General features: G+C 52.4%; 1 protein-coding gene across 1 annotated transcript in view; it reads right to left on the bottom strand.

The window, feature by feature from the left end:
* LOC100905541 (spondin-1-like) overlaps nucleotides 1-17276 on the bottom strand; it is a 47500-nt gene that overhangs the window by 5128 nt on the left and 25096 nt on the right. The window contains exons 2-8 of the mRNA XM_018640345.1: nucleotides 7991-8109; nucleotides 4310-4443; nucleotides 1556-1755; nucleotides 1321-1472; nucleotides 948-1205; nucleotides 202-354; nucleotides 26-98 (exon numbers count right to left, since the gene is read on the bottom strand). Coding sequence (XP_018495861.1) covers nucleotides 26-98; nucleotides 202-354; nucleotides 948-1205; nucleotides 1321-1472; nucleotides 1556-1755; nucleotides 4310-4443; nucleotides 7991-8050 — 1030 coding nt within the window. The 5' untranslated portion in view covers nucleotides 8051-8109. The remainder of the gene's footprint in view (nucleotides 1-25; nucleotides 99-201; nucleotides 355-947; nucleotides 1206-1320; nucleotides 1473-1555; nucleotides 1756-4309; nucleotides 4444-7990; nucleotides 8110-17276) is intronic.

Below are 17276 nucleotides of genomic sequence, written 5' to 3' on the forward strand. Positions count from 1 at the left end.
TGGGAAACCGGACTACTCAATTCACCTTCTTGTGTGACTGTGGCAGGGGTCTTCTCCTCAGTCACGGCTTGTTCCGCGTCCTCTAATTCGCAGGCCACCTAGGGGATATCCAAAGTTAACAGGGGAACGTAGAAGGAGTCGGGCGATCCTTTTTTTCGATCCGTGAGTTTTCGAGATCGGGAATGAGAGCCAGTAACCGACCTTCTCGTACAGTCGCTGACGAGTTATCGTTAACTTCGCCACAGGCTTCATCGGCGTCCCGGTTGGGTCATAAAATGGTGAGTCCAAATGATTCGGGAAGGATGAGGTTATTCTCCGGATGCGTTGTTGCGGGACTGATGGCGATCGCTGCTCCTGAGTATCAGAAACGATTTTCATGTCAGGCTTCCGCGCAATCCGCAGGTGCTAAGGGTATGCTGAGACAACTATCCCGGAGAACGACCTTCCTCCGTGGATCAAAATCCCGTTGTCGATCGCATGCCCCGTCAAGATCGGCTCCTTCCGGATAACTACATACATACAATGCCGCTCTTTCAGACAAATGTTTCGATCAGAACTTTCCTCGCTTCCGAGCTCCGAAGATCAGAAAAAAAATTGGAGGACCTCAAGCACGAATTCGAGACGTGGAGGTTGGACTGAGTGTAGGATTTCAAGCAACTTCTGCGACATGAGACTGACTCAGTTGCTTCGTAACAAAGCAATGGGGAGCCAGTTCGACTTTCTCCCTGGGGAATCAGTCTCTCTTCCCGACCGTGCTCCGCGAGGCTTTGTCTAAGAGCTAATCTTCAGGAGCTCGTTCGTTTCATCAAGCTTCTGGACGCAAAAGTTCGCCCCTGAAGTCTCCGTCCTTTTCTCTCTTCGGCTGGACATGAAAGGGAATGGCAGACGAGGAGAATCCGCGTCGCCGGTCAGCGAGACGCATGCACTGTGAATCAGATTCTACTTACATCTACGTATCGGACCCCTTCGCTGGTGCCCGCATCCCACGGATAAAGATTCATGGTTTTCGAAGCGAGCCATGAGCAGTTCTTCAAGCAGAGCTCCAGGGAACTGACCCCCACGAGCCAGTCGGGTGATGGGCCGAGCATGGACAAGACCGATATAACGTGGTGCTTCCGGTCCACACGGAAAACAGCGAAAGTTTTCCCGTTGACATTCGGGTACCACAGACCGCGAGCTTTGATGATCGTTCGAATTTTACCGGACTGGAAACATAGAGTATCGTTTCCTGACAAGAAGTCGAGTCCAAAACAGAAGAGTCTTACAGTCTCGATCTCCTCCCCAGAGACATGCAAGACGACATTTCGTTTCCATGCTTACTTTTGCCTTGAGTTCAGCCTCGAGTTTTTTTGTCGCCCCGTGCTCTGCGACGCTCTTGACACCTTCCGAAGCGAATCCTTCATATTCCCACATTTTGAAGTCAGCGGCGTGTGACGCTCCGATGATATCCGAGAAATGGGTCAGCCATTCGTCTGAATTCAGGCGAACATAGCGGTTAGATTATACGAGAAGGCTCCGAACTTAAAAGGTGACATATCATGACGGGAAAACTTACTATCAGGGTAACCCTTGGGATGTGTATAGCGCGACCAAAGACCCTCGAAGGTCATTTCGTACTTGGCTTCGTCGCAGGCGCAACATTCATCAAGGAGCGGTGGCTGTTCATCCTCGTTGTCCTGTTCCTCAGGACACAGTTCCCTCGTGAGGTCACCGTCATCCATAAACCACCTCTCGGCGGTTTCTACCACAAAAGCTCTGCGGAGTGAGTTTTTTAAATGAAGAGTGTGTTTGCGGCCTCAATCAAAGTTTCGTTGTCCGTCATTCTCTCACTGACGGCGTCGATTCTTCGGATCACGGAGTCGCGATTCGCGATCGGCGCTCAGTGTCACGCTCAGTCAACCGGTCGTGGGACTTCCGCGGATGATTCGCTCAGAAAAAGCGCATGGATTCCACAAATATTCGGAAGGCCCCGCGGCGTACCAGCGCATTCGTGGGTTCGAACACCCCCCTCATCATCGATGCCGCTTAAGATAAGCCATCTCAATTGCCCGTGAGTTCTGGCTTTTTCGAATTTTCCAAGGACATGCATGCATTCATGCCCTGGGAAATTCGGGGTCATGCACGAAAAGGATAATTGAAACATGCACTTGATGGAGGAGCGGATCTCAAATCTGCCGACGAGCTCCCTTCGGAACCTATGCGACAATCCGCATGCATGTGGGGGGGGGGGGGAAGTTTTCCTCACTCAATCCAGATTATGCATTGACGAATACAAAAACGATGCTGAGCACACTTTCGACTTCTTGAGAAGAAGAGCCCTCCGCTGACGGTGTTCGCTCAACAAGAGCTTCGAAACTCGAAATAGAAAATCGTCGTTCAATATCGACGGACATCATCAGTGCGTATTTGTATTGGGCCACCTCCGGGAGTCCCGTCTCGCCTAATGAGTCCATCTTCTGTCGCCTACACAGCGTGAGTCGAAGCTGTCCTCCAAAATGCCGAAGCCCCGGCTGGGGAGCGCGTCGCGTTTCGGCGAAGCGACTGAGTCATCTGGTGATTCTCTGTGAGACCTTACAGAATTGGCCCAAAGACAGCCATTCTGACGATCACATGGCTCCCGTTCGGAGTTGGCTTCGATGAGTGCTCGACTTTCTGCCCTTATCTCTTCTGAAGTTTGAGACTTTCGCCGTCTCACTGACGTCTAACTTCCGAGTTCGAATCAAAGTGCTCAACGTAAGGAAGAACAGCGTCCATACAAGTCCTCCATATTGTTAGATGAGAACTTCAAGAAGACGAGCTCCCGGATGGCTTTCATCTGACTCCAACTTCTACCATTTGCGCCTCGGTCATGGCCGCATTCCGCTGTTGCTGCATATCAATTAGAGAAGTCGTCACGGGAAGGACACAATAAGCGAGGTCCGCACTCCGAATCATAAATTTTCGACGAAATACCTGAAATAAGTCTCAACACGCATCGCATACGCGTTTTCCATGAAGTCACGGTCACGGCTTATCACTCATCACATATCTCGACAAGGCAAGCAAATATAGAGAGGAAACTGCCAGCGCCACGTCGCTGCTCGACAGAGAAAATCTTCCGGGTCTCGATCCGTACAGAAGGCTTGTTGCTTTTCAGAGAATGCTTCCGGGTTCGACAGCGAGGGTTCTGAACAGACTTCCGACCCTCAGGGGAGACTTCCTGGAGGTCGCGAAAGCCCTGGCAGTGGGCGAGATCACGAGTGCACTCAGGGGTTAATATAGTGATTAGGAAGCTCCGACTACCGTCACTGTGTACCTTGCCGGTGGAATGGAACGCCATCACAGACAACGCACAAGGAGAGAAGGATCGTTTCAATAGACGCAGGCGCCGGCGGGGAGCTTTCGCGTTTTTCGCAGAACCCTTCCATCCTACGACGACAAACAGCGATTTATTCAGGCGGGCTGAAGGATAGATGGATCGTCGAACGCGCAGGTAAACTATTTTGTGGAATGAAAGAGCGCCCGCGCATGGATGTTTGCCCATAATATCCGTTGCCAGTATACATACTCGTGCTCACATGCGCCACCATAGGCCGACCCATACTTCGACGAAGCGGCGGCAAGGCCTCGGGCTTCTTGCATTCCTCGCTCGCGGACCAGGAGAAGATTCTCGGGTTTGAGCGCAACATAGTTTCCGGCCGCCTGGCGGGCGGTGCATCGTCCCGGTGAATCCAATAATTGACGAGGTTACGGCTCGTGGACGGTAGGCGTCCTATAGGCGTCTCAAGTCACGCTCGAGCTTGCTGCCGGGGAGACGAATGGGCGAACGAAAGAACTTATCTATCGTACAAGTGACCTACTGACCGGTCGCCATCTAAGCGCTGCTCGGTCGCTTCCCTGGAACTGATGGTTTCTCATTTCCTCGGAAAACATCGCGGTCATTCGGTTGCGGTCTTCTGTTCCCCATCCACACGTGTAGGCGTATGTCGAACCGCAGCGCCCTTTCCCCAGACCTCCAACACCGCACTCCAACAGACGCGTCAACTTGCGAGTAGGGGAAAGTCTCCGCCACCAGAAATCTCGCGGATGTGACGACTGACTGAGTGGGCGCTGCATGCACCTACACTGTAGATCTTGCTGTATTGACCGAGAGGAAAGATCGAGGCAATAATACTCATGGTCCCCTAAATCCCCACTTCTTGTCGACGGAAGTCCCTTGGTGCCTTGAACTTGTCGACTGCGTGCGGGGTCCCAGCGGTAGGAATATCCGAACAAGAACATGCGAGGGCGTGCTTGAAGCAGAATCGCCGCAGTCGAAGCGTGAACTCACTTGAAAATTACGCAGCCAGCTCCAGCTGGTGGTGCTGTCCACAGAACCGTCACTTCGGCTTTCGAAACGGAAGACGCCTGCATCACAGCTTGAGGACATTCTTCAGAGAATTTTGAAAGCGCATCGCCGAATAACTGGAACGAGGACATTATACATGTCTTATAACAATAAGAAATCCGTACCGCATTACCGGTCCACATCCGCGTCTCAAGAGAGCGCCAGGGTGATCTCATACCGTGACCCCAACTACAATGCGAAGGATAATCCAGTCGAATAATTGCCCGCCATCATACGAATTCGATGTGCACACCCGCCGTACTACAAGAACAATCGGTCAGATGTTCCGTTCTAAATGCTAATCGAGGAAGGTTTCTCGCAGTCGCGAAGCTCTCTCGGCCCTCAGGTGTGTTGTCCCGTCGTTGTTTCAGCGCAGAGATTGGATCAGACCGCAATGTCGCCCGAGTCGCTGCCTCACAACAATATCCATGCCAGCATACCGTCGGAATGCATTCTGACCCGCGATCGGGAGGCGATGTGGATGGAGACGAGTCCTGTTCCGACCTCCCCGATAGCGGTGGTCAGGGCTCATCGGAAGCTCTGTGAGAATCCGTCGTTCATCGCTCTGAATGATTGTGAACAAAATCAAAAGATGTGCCTTCGTGAAAGGAGCAGAGCTGGGTGGAGCCCGAGCAGCGAGCTCTGAGTTCACCGAGTAGAGCCGGGCTAAGCGCACGAAATCCCGCGAGATGACAGACTCGGCTCACGGACGTATTCTACATCCGTTCGCCTTATAACCTATGCGCCAAGACTCCAAGGCTTCGCTGGAGCTCGGCTCTGCCGGCCGTCTGTTTCATCCTAATCGAGCGTTGATGAACAATCCCAAGTCCAGACTCCCGAAACTTTGGTCGAGATCCGAAGGCAGTATAACGTCGGATAGCCGAAATCAGAAACTACCGGGCAAGCCTGCTAGAATCGTGTCTCAAAGTCTTGCAGAGGCCGCTTCCGATTCCGATTCTTCCATGTTCAAAAAGCTTCAAGAGCTGTGCAATAAATTGTTGTGGTTCCCCTTCCCCCTCCCCTAGCAGACGAAGTCAGAAAATTCTGATGATTCTCGGGATCGAGTCCACGATTCTGAAAATTCGTTTTTCCAAAACGCGGCATGCGTGGAACGCTCGAATTCCATAGGTGGAATGGGGAGCTTTCTTCACTTTGTGCTGACGGACGAGGATATCCCCGGGAGAGGCGCAGTACGTCACAATACGGGCTCTACTCCACGAGGAGTTTCTGTGGGTATAGCTTAGAGCTCTTCCGGACGTGGTCTGAATGATGAAGGGGTTCGACAAATCAACTTGATTTTGTTTCAACGCTGTCAGGACCCGAATGAAATGGCCTCCGGTCCTATTCCCTCATCGAGACTCACGATGGTAGAAGGGGAAAACAAACAAAATTCCTCGTTCCACGTCGGAAGTATCGTCGCAAACTGCTACGGATCCCCCTACAGCGGCATTTTCTTTCGCCGATGGATAAACGATCAGGAGATTACTTGTAGTCTGGTTCAGCCACCGGTGGCGATTGCCTCTCCCGAATGTTCCCGACACGAGAGGCTCCCCGGTCTTCGCACGCTTGATTACGCCCGAAGCCCTACGAACGCCTAAATCATTAGCGCCGTCTCCCTACTCATCTGACTCGACTATTATCGATAAGTCACGGATACCCCGACGTAGCGCCCGTTACAACAACAAAATGTACCTCGGTACAGGATCCTATGCGCGGGTTCATATCGCACGACCATTCCGTGTCAATTGTCCCCAGCTCCGATCGTTCTTGTGAATTTTTCTGACAAAGGAATCGTTCCTAGAGGTCGATTTTTCTTTCGCGGTCAGGCAAGGCTGTTCTGCGAGAGCTCTAGACCCGGTGTGAGACTCAATCGAGCGTTGACGCTCTCTTGGCGCATCAGGAATCACTTGCTCAGTTCTCGCTCACGGGCAATCAGAGCCAGGGTCAGACTGGCCATATGTCAAGCACAGCACGCTTGAAGGAGTCATATACGGAGGGACATATACTGCGGAGAAAAAGATGGAGAACTGTGCCATTCAGCGAGGGAGCGAGCGAGCGACGATGAAGCTGACGACGAGCAATAACGTGGTGAGAACGCGACGCTGGCGGGCAGTGAGATGAAATCGTGCGCGAATATGAGCGAACCACTGCTGAGTTTTTTGTTGCGCTTGCCTCATGATACTCTATGCCGCCCTGACGTTTCTTACGTATGGTTAGGCTGCGAAAGCAGCAGGGACGAGAGTGAAAAATGACGGAGTGGATGTGATTTGGAGAGGACGCATGTATGTATGTATGTACGTGCCCATATGTACATCCATGGTTTACGCTCGATCGAGGCGAGCCATTGCTGCCGTATTGTTTTCGGCGTACGTGCTGCTGAACTCATATCGGGTTACCAGAGATCGCGAAGAGCGAAAAGTTCTGCGATCGCTCGAGCTCCCAGAACCGCCAGGTTTCCGTTCGTCCTTCGGGGGATTCTACTCGATGCGTCTAGGTCTCCCATTCCTGTCTCGCGTCGCAAGGAATGCGTTCCCGGCTTCAGCCCAGAAACACCATGGCGATTCCGTGAGGCGATCCTGTGAGGATGATACCGGAACACCGAACACAACGAAGGTGGACCCGCCTGTTCGCCCGCAGCAGATTTTGCTCCGAAGGATATTTCTGAGGAATTCCTTCGTACACATGCTCCTTCCGATAGGGGGTCTCGCATCCGCGTCTCGACCCAAAGTCGGAATCCGATTTTCTCCCCACCATCCCCCTTTCGAGGAACCATTTGGACGGGGAACTGTTGTGAAGTTCCGGCCTATCTGACGATCGCCGAGAGACGGTGTCCATTACCACCGGAAGTCATGGAGGAAGCCATATGCGTGTTGGACCTCTTTTATTGCTCGATCGATACCTTCAGGCTTCGCCCCCGATTCTTATGCACACCGAGGACCGCCACCAGTCAGCAGAGGGAAAGGCTCAGCCTCTATGACGTTGAATCGATCATCTCAAGAAGTATACACCCGTCGTTATAATCAATTCAGAACTTGGCGTTCCTCGAAAAATAGGTACCGTTCATCTTTCGAGGTACCTACACGAAGTGTAATGCTCGACCTACAGTGCTGTTGTTTGGATTGTCTGGCACAGCTAATATACAAACTATTGTTTGTCTTGAGAAGTGAGCATAGTTTCGCAGCTCCCAGAGGCCTTCTATCTTCAGTCGGAGTTTGTTGGCGTCATCGGTAGCTGACACGGCCAGCTACAATGCGTACGGGAGACTAAGCAAGGTGTTCTAAGTGGGGACGCAGACATTGTGGCGCAACAGTCACTCCCCGGGCGGGAACCTCCGCAGGGAAATGTGCGGTGAAGCCTTGTAGGGCTGCTGAATGTTAGAGGTAGATAAGCGCTAATTGTTCGGGGTCGCGCGTCGGACCGGCGTCGTTACCAGCGGAATAGGGCCGCGCGCCCGCGCTTTCCGCCGGTCTCGTCCCTAATGTATGTAGGATTCAGAGGACACACTCGCTCTGTGCCATGTGCGAAAATATGAGGATCTTCACGACATTGACACGGAGGACTGAATGCGATCGTATCCATGGAATCAAGTCAGAATCAGGGAAGAGCGTAATTATATCAACTTACCTGAAAAGCACCGGCATCTGTGTTGGCGCGATTGGGATCGGATGCTTCAACTACGAGCATGAAAGCAACGAACCTCTGCACAGGAGAGCCGAGGACTTCTTTCGGAGCTTGGATGGACACTGCAAGATAAAGTTATAATGAATGAGGAGGAGTTCTGCACTTGCCCCCTCTGAACTCTACGAGCAGGACCAGCGTCGCATGTGCAGCGGAAGTTTCGCTGGGAGAAAATATGTTTCTTCCGAAATAAAGATTATTCCCGAGGAATACACGAGACGCACGATCTGATGCCGACCTTCTCCCAGCTCGGTCGAACAACGTCCGGTCGTTTCTCAGCACGTATAAAACGTTCGCGCTCTTGAATATTCATCTCTGCTGGAGCGAGACTTCCGTGAATGTTTGAATAATCATCCCAAGAGGTTTCCACATATATCGCTGCCTACGTATCACATCCTGATCGAGATCAGACGAAAATCGGCGAGCGTCTCTATGTGAACTTCCCGGAGCTTGGAATCCATGAGCCAATGGGCCTAATGGAGAACTTATGAGGGCGGACAAGTTCGGGGTCTTGATCGCCATGTCGTCACCGACCATCGACAATTGCGACGGCGAAAAAACAGACAGACGAAGCGACAGCACACCAGGGAAGCCGGCAGAGGAGCTGGCTAGCTCGACTCACCGGCCTTCCCGTCTCCTGTGAAGAAGGAAGCCATCTGCATAGGGGAGCCGCGGTCCGGAGCCCCAGCCTCTTATTCCTTGAGTGAAGACAGCACGAGTCGAGGACGTGAGAGAGCCACCGGAGGAGATACGAACGATTCGCTCTTTCCTCCCGAGTGCTTCCCAAGCTTATTAGCCCGACAGCCAGCCGAGCGGTCAGCCGCTCGGTCAAGCAGGCAACAGACGGCCCATCACGGCCATTTAATTCAGATATGCTCACAAGCCAGCAAGCCGTGGAGCTCCTCCACGCGATGCTTCTTGTGCCGCTCGAGTGAAGAACAAGAAACATTCGTATGTGGGCACCTACATACATTGAAACGTAACGTTGCGACTCAGAATTCGTCGAAATGATTCTCCGATCGACGGCAAGCGACCCTGAGCCGGATCCGGATTCGGGCAGAGGTATTCGTCAGGGCCAGACAAGGAATATCGCTCCGATGATCGCCATTCTTAGAATCGGTCCGTCGTCACACGGTTGCGAGACGATTCCCCGCTAACTACCACGAAGTACTTACTCTTCACAACCTCTGCAGGATTGTATTTCAGGTGGCGTCTCAGCCACCCTTGACGCTCGCTACTTTATGATATTCGATGAAAGCTTTCATTCGATTACCTGTGGACCCATCAATCGGGAACCTGTCAAGCGGTAGGAGCATATCTACCATCGCTACCGTGACGTCCGCATTTTTCGGAGCTCTGATGTGGAAACTGAAGAGACGAAGCCATGTGTCTTCTTCAATTTAGCGGAGGTCTGCTGAAGTCTCCATCGGGCACAAGTCTCTTGTTATATCGAAGCTTTCTCCCAAACTTCCCGGAAACATGATGAGGTGTTAGCGAAATCAGGCAATCTTTCTTGAAATGAAGCGTGCTTGGTCGATCGCCGAGAGCTCCGTTCACACGAGAGCGCTTTTGAGCTGTGAACAACCTTCCTGAACAATGAGAAACAAAAAGCCGATCTCAGGATATCCTGATTCGCCGTCTCCAGAGAGAAATTTAGTCGACCAGAGCATTGGCAGTCTCAGTGGCTTCGATGGAGCCCCAGGGATCGGCGATGGATGAATTTCCGTCTTATCGAATCGAAATCAATACGCGTCCATTATAGCACTTTTAGAATGAGACCTGAGGTGTCAAGTTGAAGGATGCGCGAGTGCCACACAAGGAGCGCGGCGACCCGGCCAGCTGGAGCCGTGGAGAGAAATTCGGGGCCTGGAAGAACTCAGCTTAGAGCCCTTCTACATGATCGTCTCGCATCTTCCACTCCGTAGATATCGTAGAAATGCCGGCTCGGGCACAAAAGAAAATGAATATCGGACGCAGGCTGAGAAATTCCACCGGACTGAAGGGCCCGCTCAGGAAGTCTCGGCCCGTGGGAATAGTTTCGTTGCCTCCCCTCTGATCCAGCGGCGTACGCAGGATTCGTCTTGGGGGCTGGATCGGGTGCGGGACGATGGTCAATAAGTTCCGGTGTCTCACAACTGTCGCTGTTCGAAGGACGCGGCAGAGTTCCTTGTCGAGAGTTATTCGGAGATAAGTTTCAGTTGCTAAAAATGAGGCCGCGGGGATTCGCATGTAGGTACCCAAGAATGTTTCCGAACGAAGTAGGTGAACGACTGGCGGTCACTGGTCTGGAAAAATACAGAATCTCCTGCGGCTGAGGGTATTTCAGGTGCTGTGGTCGCAGCTGAAGTTCTAGGGAGGAAGTGTGCGCGGAACAGTTGCTGGTGAATGGTCGTCACTCGACAAGACTGTCATGGGTCCAATGGAAGTGCACCAAGTCGATGGTGGAATGCAACCGCTCTTTCTACTGTATGTACAATATCCCGGTCATTCTCTCGCTCTATGGCCGTTTGGAGCTCGCAGGATATGGGAAGGATAGAGCGTTTCGCATCCCGAGTTGATGATGAGAAATACCTTCCGTATATCAGCTATAGCTGCATCGCTATATTTCGAAATCATACATTGGAATAAAATGTCGAATTCTGAAGAATTTTTAAACGATGAGTGTGTTGCGCGACCTACTATATCACCATCCGAGTCTTGGAAGAATCCAGCGGGCTCAGTCGCAAGCTCGTAAACGGCTCCTCTGTTCTCCGCTATAAATTGTTGATGCGGCTCAGCAGTTTCGCTATCGCTTCTATAAGATAAGCAAAACACTTGAGGGGTCAAAAATCGACACCAAGCTTCGGATTCTCCTCGCACAATCATGAGTCGCTCAACGTCGATCACGTCTATTGTAAACTGATCATCGATGACGGAAGTCGTCAATGAGTTTTACCCCAGTTTCCCAGGTCATTTAGGTCTCAGAGACATGAGAATAGCGGAGAACATTGAGACCAATCGGGGAAAGAGCCAGGTAGCCGTATATTCATCATGTGATCTTATCACCCGACGCAGGATTCGACCCTAAGGCCCTCCCTGCCAACCCGTCGACAGCCGGGTTACGGAAGTGTTACAGAACGATTGATGCGCACGGGGGGCTACGCGGAGGAACAGAGCTGGGCGAAACACGGAAAGTATAGTGGAGATCTCTCCTCGTCCAACTGTAGCTCGTGGAATTGATAGCCACTCAAGGGATTTGCGCAGCCGGCGAAGACACTCTGATTGGATTGTCCGCCTAGTGACTGCTGAATAGAGCGGTTCGCCACTGCGCTTTCGGCTACCCCTGGGGCGGCTCTTGTGACCGCCCTTGTGGCTGCCCTTTCGGCTGCCCTTGTGGTTGCTGACGATGGACATACGGAGCATTCACCTGGTCAGAGAGGAAGCACGAGAGCAGAAGAGCGAGCGTGTTGCACACGGCGCGCCGCGCTGCGATCACCTGTGGCTCCGAAGCTCAGCGCTGGTTCCTCTTATCGCGTGCACGAATACGAACGACATAAGACATTTGCGCTCACGAGCGAATCATCGCATCCGGTACTGTCCGCCATGGCCTCTCCTATCCGGGAGGGCTGCTTCGAGTATCGTCGCGTCGTCCAGCTATCGCTGTGAACTGGTGGGCGAGCAGGCGGGCAGGCAGGCAGGCGTGCAGGTCGTTCTTCTCCCGTGCACTAGACGAGGAGCGATGCCGTGCGCGGAGTTCTACTCTCGTAATGTCGAGCACGCGGTGGATGTTTGTCATTCCTTTCTCCATCTAGTTTGTCGTTCCCGCACGTGCATTCCCGCTTTTTTTCGACAAGAAGCAGTGCCGGGGAACGAACCGATCCGCTCGATCCTTAGGATTGATACGCTCCGCTAGCTCCGACGCTGACAGGCCGACTCCGGCGGCGAATATCAGTGGAAGGTAAGGAGTCGAACGGAACTGGATCCTTACCTCTTATGTGTCATTTTTCGGTACGCCGCTAAGCTCGTGATGCTCGAGCCTGAGTAGTACATACATACAACGTGAATGTTTTGAAGGGTCCATAGAACGTTCACCGGCCCGTCCCTATCTGAAGAACGTCGATAAAGTCGGTGATATCGATCTCGACTCATACGCACCTATGACCGAATTTCTACTTTCTGGACGTTCAGAGTACGCTGTATCGACACAGAAAACACGCATTCAGTTCGACGAGGCCTGTGCCTGAGCGAGCAAGCAGTCATTTTTCCCCGTGTTCGAGGGAGCGAGAATACAGCAATAACGGCTCGAGCAGCGACGAGGATACCAACGCCAAGTAGAGGAGCGTGGCCGACGGTCGTTGAATATTATCTACTGCCGTGCTTTTTTCGCCTTCTTATCGGCCCGAATTTCCATGGCATACTGACGGCACTTACCAGCCGCGATATGCCAGATAGTCTAGTGAGTCTGTGCAAAGAATGAACCTGAGCGAGACTTCTCTCATTCTTGCGGATTGGAGAAAGTCCAACAGGTGCCAGGGGACTAGATTGAGAACCCTTGGCTCATGGCGAGCCTCGTGATATACAACATCTCCGATGCAAGACCAATGTCTCTCGTGGAGCTCCGTTCACGTTTTCACGCATAGGAAGCAAAAGCGATATAGGAGCCGGCCTGCGAGAGCAAAAAAAATCCAAGGAAAACGGTTAGATTCCGAAAGACGAGAGCGCGCCCGTCGCGAAGAGACCGACGCGACAAACTGAGGAGAAACCAAGCGATGAGCGACCATCAACCAGCTCCGTCCGCGGGCCCGTTCGTCGGCTCATGCGTTCCCTGTGAAGCATGGTTGGTGTGTCATCGTGAGAGCGTCAGAATTATCTTTTTCTGCGCGGTCCCATCCCTCCCCAGGCCCGAGATTCCGAGCGACGAGTTTCCTTTTGCGACGTTTTGCTCTCCGAGCTGCTCTACGCTCATGCGGCACTGCCTAATGGTTCCAAGCTTGCCGACCATGACATTAGACGATGGTAGTCAAGCTCAACAGATCGTAGGAGATTCCCCTATCTCCACATCCATCACGGTACTAGATGAGTTGATTGACTAAAAATCAAAGTTTCAGCAGGTTCGCGGAGTTACTGACCAGACCGGCAGCCTGGTGGTCTTCCGTCTAGTGTTTGGTCTCCTGCTTGCCCGGCGGGGATCTCCAACCACTGCCTCGTTCCCATGAAAATCATTCTCTCGTCGATTGCTTCCGGTATTTGCATAGTTTCGGAAGTTCCTCGAGTAATGATGTGCACAATTTTCGAGAACTTTCAGTCTTATTCTCGCCCATGCTCCTATAGTGATTTCATCTCCAGAGACGCTTGAGACAATTTCCACTTCATGAGGCGGATAAGATCCCGCGTGGTTGAATTCTTCTCTGGACTGGTTCCCCGACACGCCCCTATTGAATTAAACGTGAGACTCACATGCCGTAGTTCAGGGACAGCGCCGGCGTCGAGCTCTGCAGCTCTTTGAGCGGAGGGATGTATAGCGACGAAACGGAAACATCGCCGCACGAAAAAAGCGACCTGTCCACGCATTTGCCCACCTGACAATCAACAAGTTCCTTTGACCCGTCACATTGCAGCCAACAGCTGGGACGAGCGTTTGACGTCCCCGTAGGCATATTGTGGACCCTATATTCCGGAATACTTTCCAGGAGGAAATGTCCCTCGATTCACAACACTCCTTCTGTTGCAAGGCCTCGCACCGACAGTCCACGCACGGTATCATATTGCCTGCGAGGTAACAATCGGCATCTTCGCGGACTTCTTCGGATCCGACGCGGCAGCGAAGAAGAGACGGGGAGTTAGGGAATTCATTCCGTTGCATGCGGACTTTCCATACGAGTCGGAAGCCGCTTTGAGCGAGCGCAGTTGAAGATGAACAAACACCCCGAAGACGAGAGAGTTTTGACCGCAGACTTATTTCCATGTAAATACATTTGTATTATCATAAGAGGAAGGCGCTGGGGAAGCGACGCGAGACGCATTCCCGGAGCGTACCGTGGGAAAAGCTAGACTGACATTATGAACGCGGGCGTTTCGCAAGTGTGCGTTGTCTCGAAAAGACTGGTCCCGAGTAGTGCATCGTTACGACGTATCTCATCATGAGAAGCCTTGTCGGTCCCTTTCCTGCAAGATTTTGTCACGCTGGATTCTGGAACATCTGACGCCGGTCTAAAACCAGCTACAGCTACCCAGTGAATCGAGCGTACATTACGGAGGGCGTGTTCTGAGGCGATAGCGTGCGTCGCCGGAGAACCGAGCCACGAGGGACTGAGATTGCTCCATGAAATGTAGCTGGTGTTCGCGCCGCTCGCAAGCAGGTCGCCGCCCGCCTGTCTCCCCAGCCCGTCGAGCAACAAAGTTGCAGGCTTTCGGTTAGCGCAGCAGGCGATCTGTCGAACGAACGTGAACTCTCTGGAGATTTGAGATCTACAAGTGACCGACAACAACGACACGACGTCAAAGGCTTCCTGTCGCAACTATGGTTGAATTCCCAACGAATTCCGCCCGACAAGGTGAGACTTTCGCTCTCGTGTATCGGACCTGAATTTCATAGCCGGAATTTCACCTTCTTAATTACACGGAGAACAAGGTTCGAAAGCATCGTGCGGTTGTGAGCTCAATCCTTTCCGAGAGCCTCTATTTCTCACCAGAAGCTTCTGTTCCTTCGTACGCAATCGGCTCTAGAGGACATCAACAGAGGTCCAATGAATTAGGTGCTCAGTTTTCTAGAGCTTGAGGAGCATTATATCCCGGCTTGAATGATAGATATTCGAGCGTTTTGCAGTAGGGCCATTCGGCTCTCCGCTGAAGGCAGAGGAGTGAGGGGCTCCTATGCGGAGGGCATGGCTCTGTTCCCAAGATTCGGCAATCCTTCAATGCACGCCGCGAATAATTGGATGAGAAGTTGCCGCCCGTATGTTTGTCCCAATCCTATCCCTGCCTTCCGGCGCCCTGGACGAGAGTCGACCAGGCCCTCCTCCGTTTCCCCCAAGAGACTACTTTTGCTCATTAGGAACTTCAGAGCCCAAGGTATTCACGGCTGGTCTTCCCTCGACGCAAAAGCGAGGATCTGGTCATGAACTCCGTTCTGTGAGTTTCCCCCTCGATCTATCTACATATTATTACATATTGTACACGAAAACTCCAGCTTGACATACCAAGTTCAATACGTAGATGAGCGAAGCGCGTTTCCGCTGGGATCCGCCGAGAGACCCGCGAGAGTCGGAGCCAGAGCTCTATGACTACGATAGAGAGAGAGCTGTGCGGGCAATGAACGTGGCGCTTGGAAAAAGTAAGATTGAGTTCACACCGGATTGAAAGTTCCACTCAGCATTTATTTCCTCGACTTAAGTTGAACGGTTAGCGCGAATGGAGGCGACCGATCACATTCGAGAGGAAAACGAAAGTGAAGTCGAGACATTTGTTCGTCTTCGTGTCGTTCGTCGACTCTCCTCTCCCTGTAGTCACATCTCCATCTCCGAGCGTCTCAAGTTAGCTCTCGTCTCCGTCGAATCGCTCTTGCTCCAAATCTAAACCCTAACGTTTTTTATCGGCGAAAATGATTCCGATTGGCCATTTTGGCTAGGACCCTAGTTTATCACGTTCTCACAATAGCTTCCCATGGCCCTTCGCAGGGCGAGATGTTTTTCACCGCTGACGGTTTCTCAATGACTCGATTATTTCCCAATTGATCATAAGCTCCATATCGCCTACCCTCCGAGCTGGTTGACGCGGACGGTAGTCGCCTCTTTGAGCGATCTGAGTCAGCGCAGGGTTCGCCTATAGTATGAATATATCATATCTATGAATACCTGATTTTTCCGAAGGATAATCATTCGCCGGGAGCCCACCACGGGGGGCTCCGATGGATCGGAGTTGAATGATGAGCCAGAGACGAGGGTAAAAGAGAAAATATGCCGAAATCAAGAACTACCCTGTGAACTGTTCCGCATCTGACGATCCGGTCAACGAAAGTTCCCCCAAATCGTCATATTGTTCGACTTTTGGGTCGGATATACGAATTCATAAATAGGCGAACAAAAACTCGGAGTTTCCCCTGGCACACCCCTGTTGCGAAGCAACGCGACGAACACGACAACAAGTTCTGTGCTCTATCACCGTTCCTCCCTCATTCCAACGCCAGTGTTGATGCGGCAGCGGCCATACCTTCGACGGTAACGAGTGTGGAGGGAGTAGAAGTCGTTCTCCCCAGAAGCAGTAATGGCAGGCAGCGATGACGACGACTTGTCTTCTCCTCGAGAAGGGGAGCGTACGCTCCGCCCGTCTGTATGCTTGCGATCCTGCCCGCCCGACAGCGCACAAACTCGTTGGCCCACCGACCTTTCTGTTTGTAGGCTCCCTCGGTTGCCAGTGCATTCCCGAAGCTAGCGAGGGTCCGCAGCGAGGAGGGATAGTAAGAACTTTTTATAGGTCCCCATGCAGTGACTACGCTCCGCTCACTGAAGAGACAACCTCACTGCAATGCCAAGTAGCGTGAGTTGTGTAATTCGATAAGAGCGCCGTTGGCGTTTGTCCAGTGCCCGGCTCGCCCGGACCACCCGCTCGCGAACAGCCTGCACTTTTCCGGCGTTCCCCACCTGCCCGTCCACACGGTCGGCTCGGAAGCTGATCGCGCCAAGGCCGAATTCATCGACCGAGCCCACACTTGGACGGCAGGACGACAATGCTCTTGCAGGTCTCTCCCTTCCCGGAGACCAGTTCGATCGCCGTCCCACGTGCCTCGGGCGTTTTTCCTCAGCATCGCTATCAAAACCTCCCCCGTAGAGGGTGGAGAGCAAGGAGCGAAGTGCCCGCGTATCGCTCGATCACCCAGGACGAGACCGTAATCGAACCGGCCCGATGTTTGAAGAAGAAAACACATTTGCTCCTTCGAGCATCCCGGGTCGAGCTATTCATCCGCTCATCTCTACCGCTTCGCGGAACTCCCCCCCTCGCTAAAATGTTCCCCTGGCATTCATGAACGGTAAGAATACTATCATTGTGAATATAATATTATTATCATGATTGTATAATTATATTGTATAATTATGATTGAATAAATATCAATATTATAAATAATATTATTATTATTACTGGGGCTCCCGGTCGCCGCTTCGCGGCGACTCGGTATTGCTAGAGTCAGTACACATGCGCTGGCTCCGGGTGCGCTTGCTTTGGGCGCGCATGCTCTGGGTGCGCGCCCCGCTTCCCC

Source organism: Galendromus occidentalis, unplaced genomic scaffold (genome assembly GCF_000255335.2).
Source record: "Galendromus occidentalis unplaced genomic scaffold, Mocc_1.1 scf7180000077483, whole genome shotgun sequence".
NCBI lineage: Eukaryota > Metazoa > Arthropoda > Arachnida > Mesostigmata > Phytoseiidae > Galendromus > Galendromus occidentalis.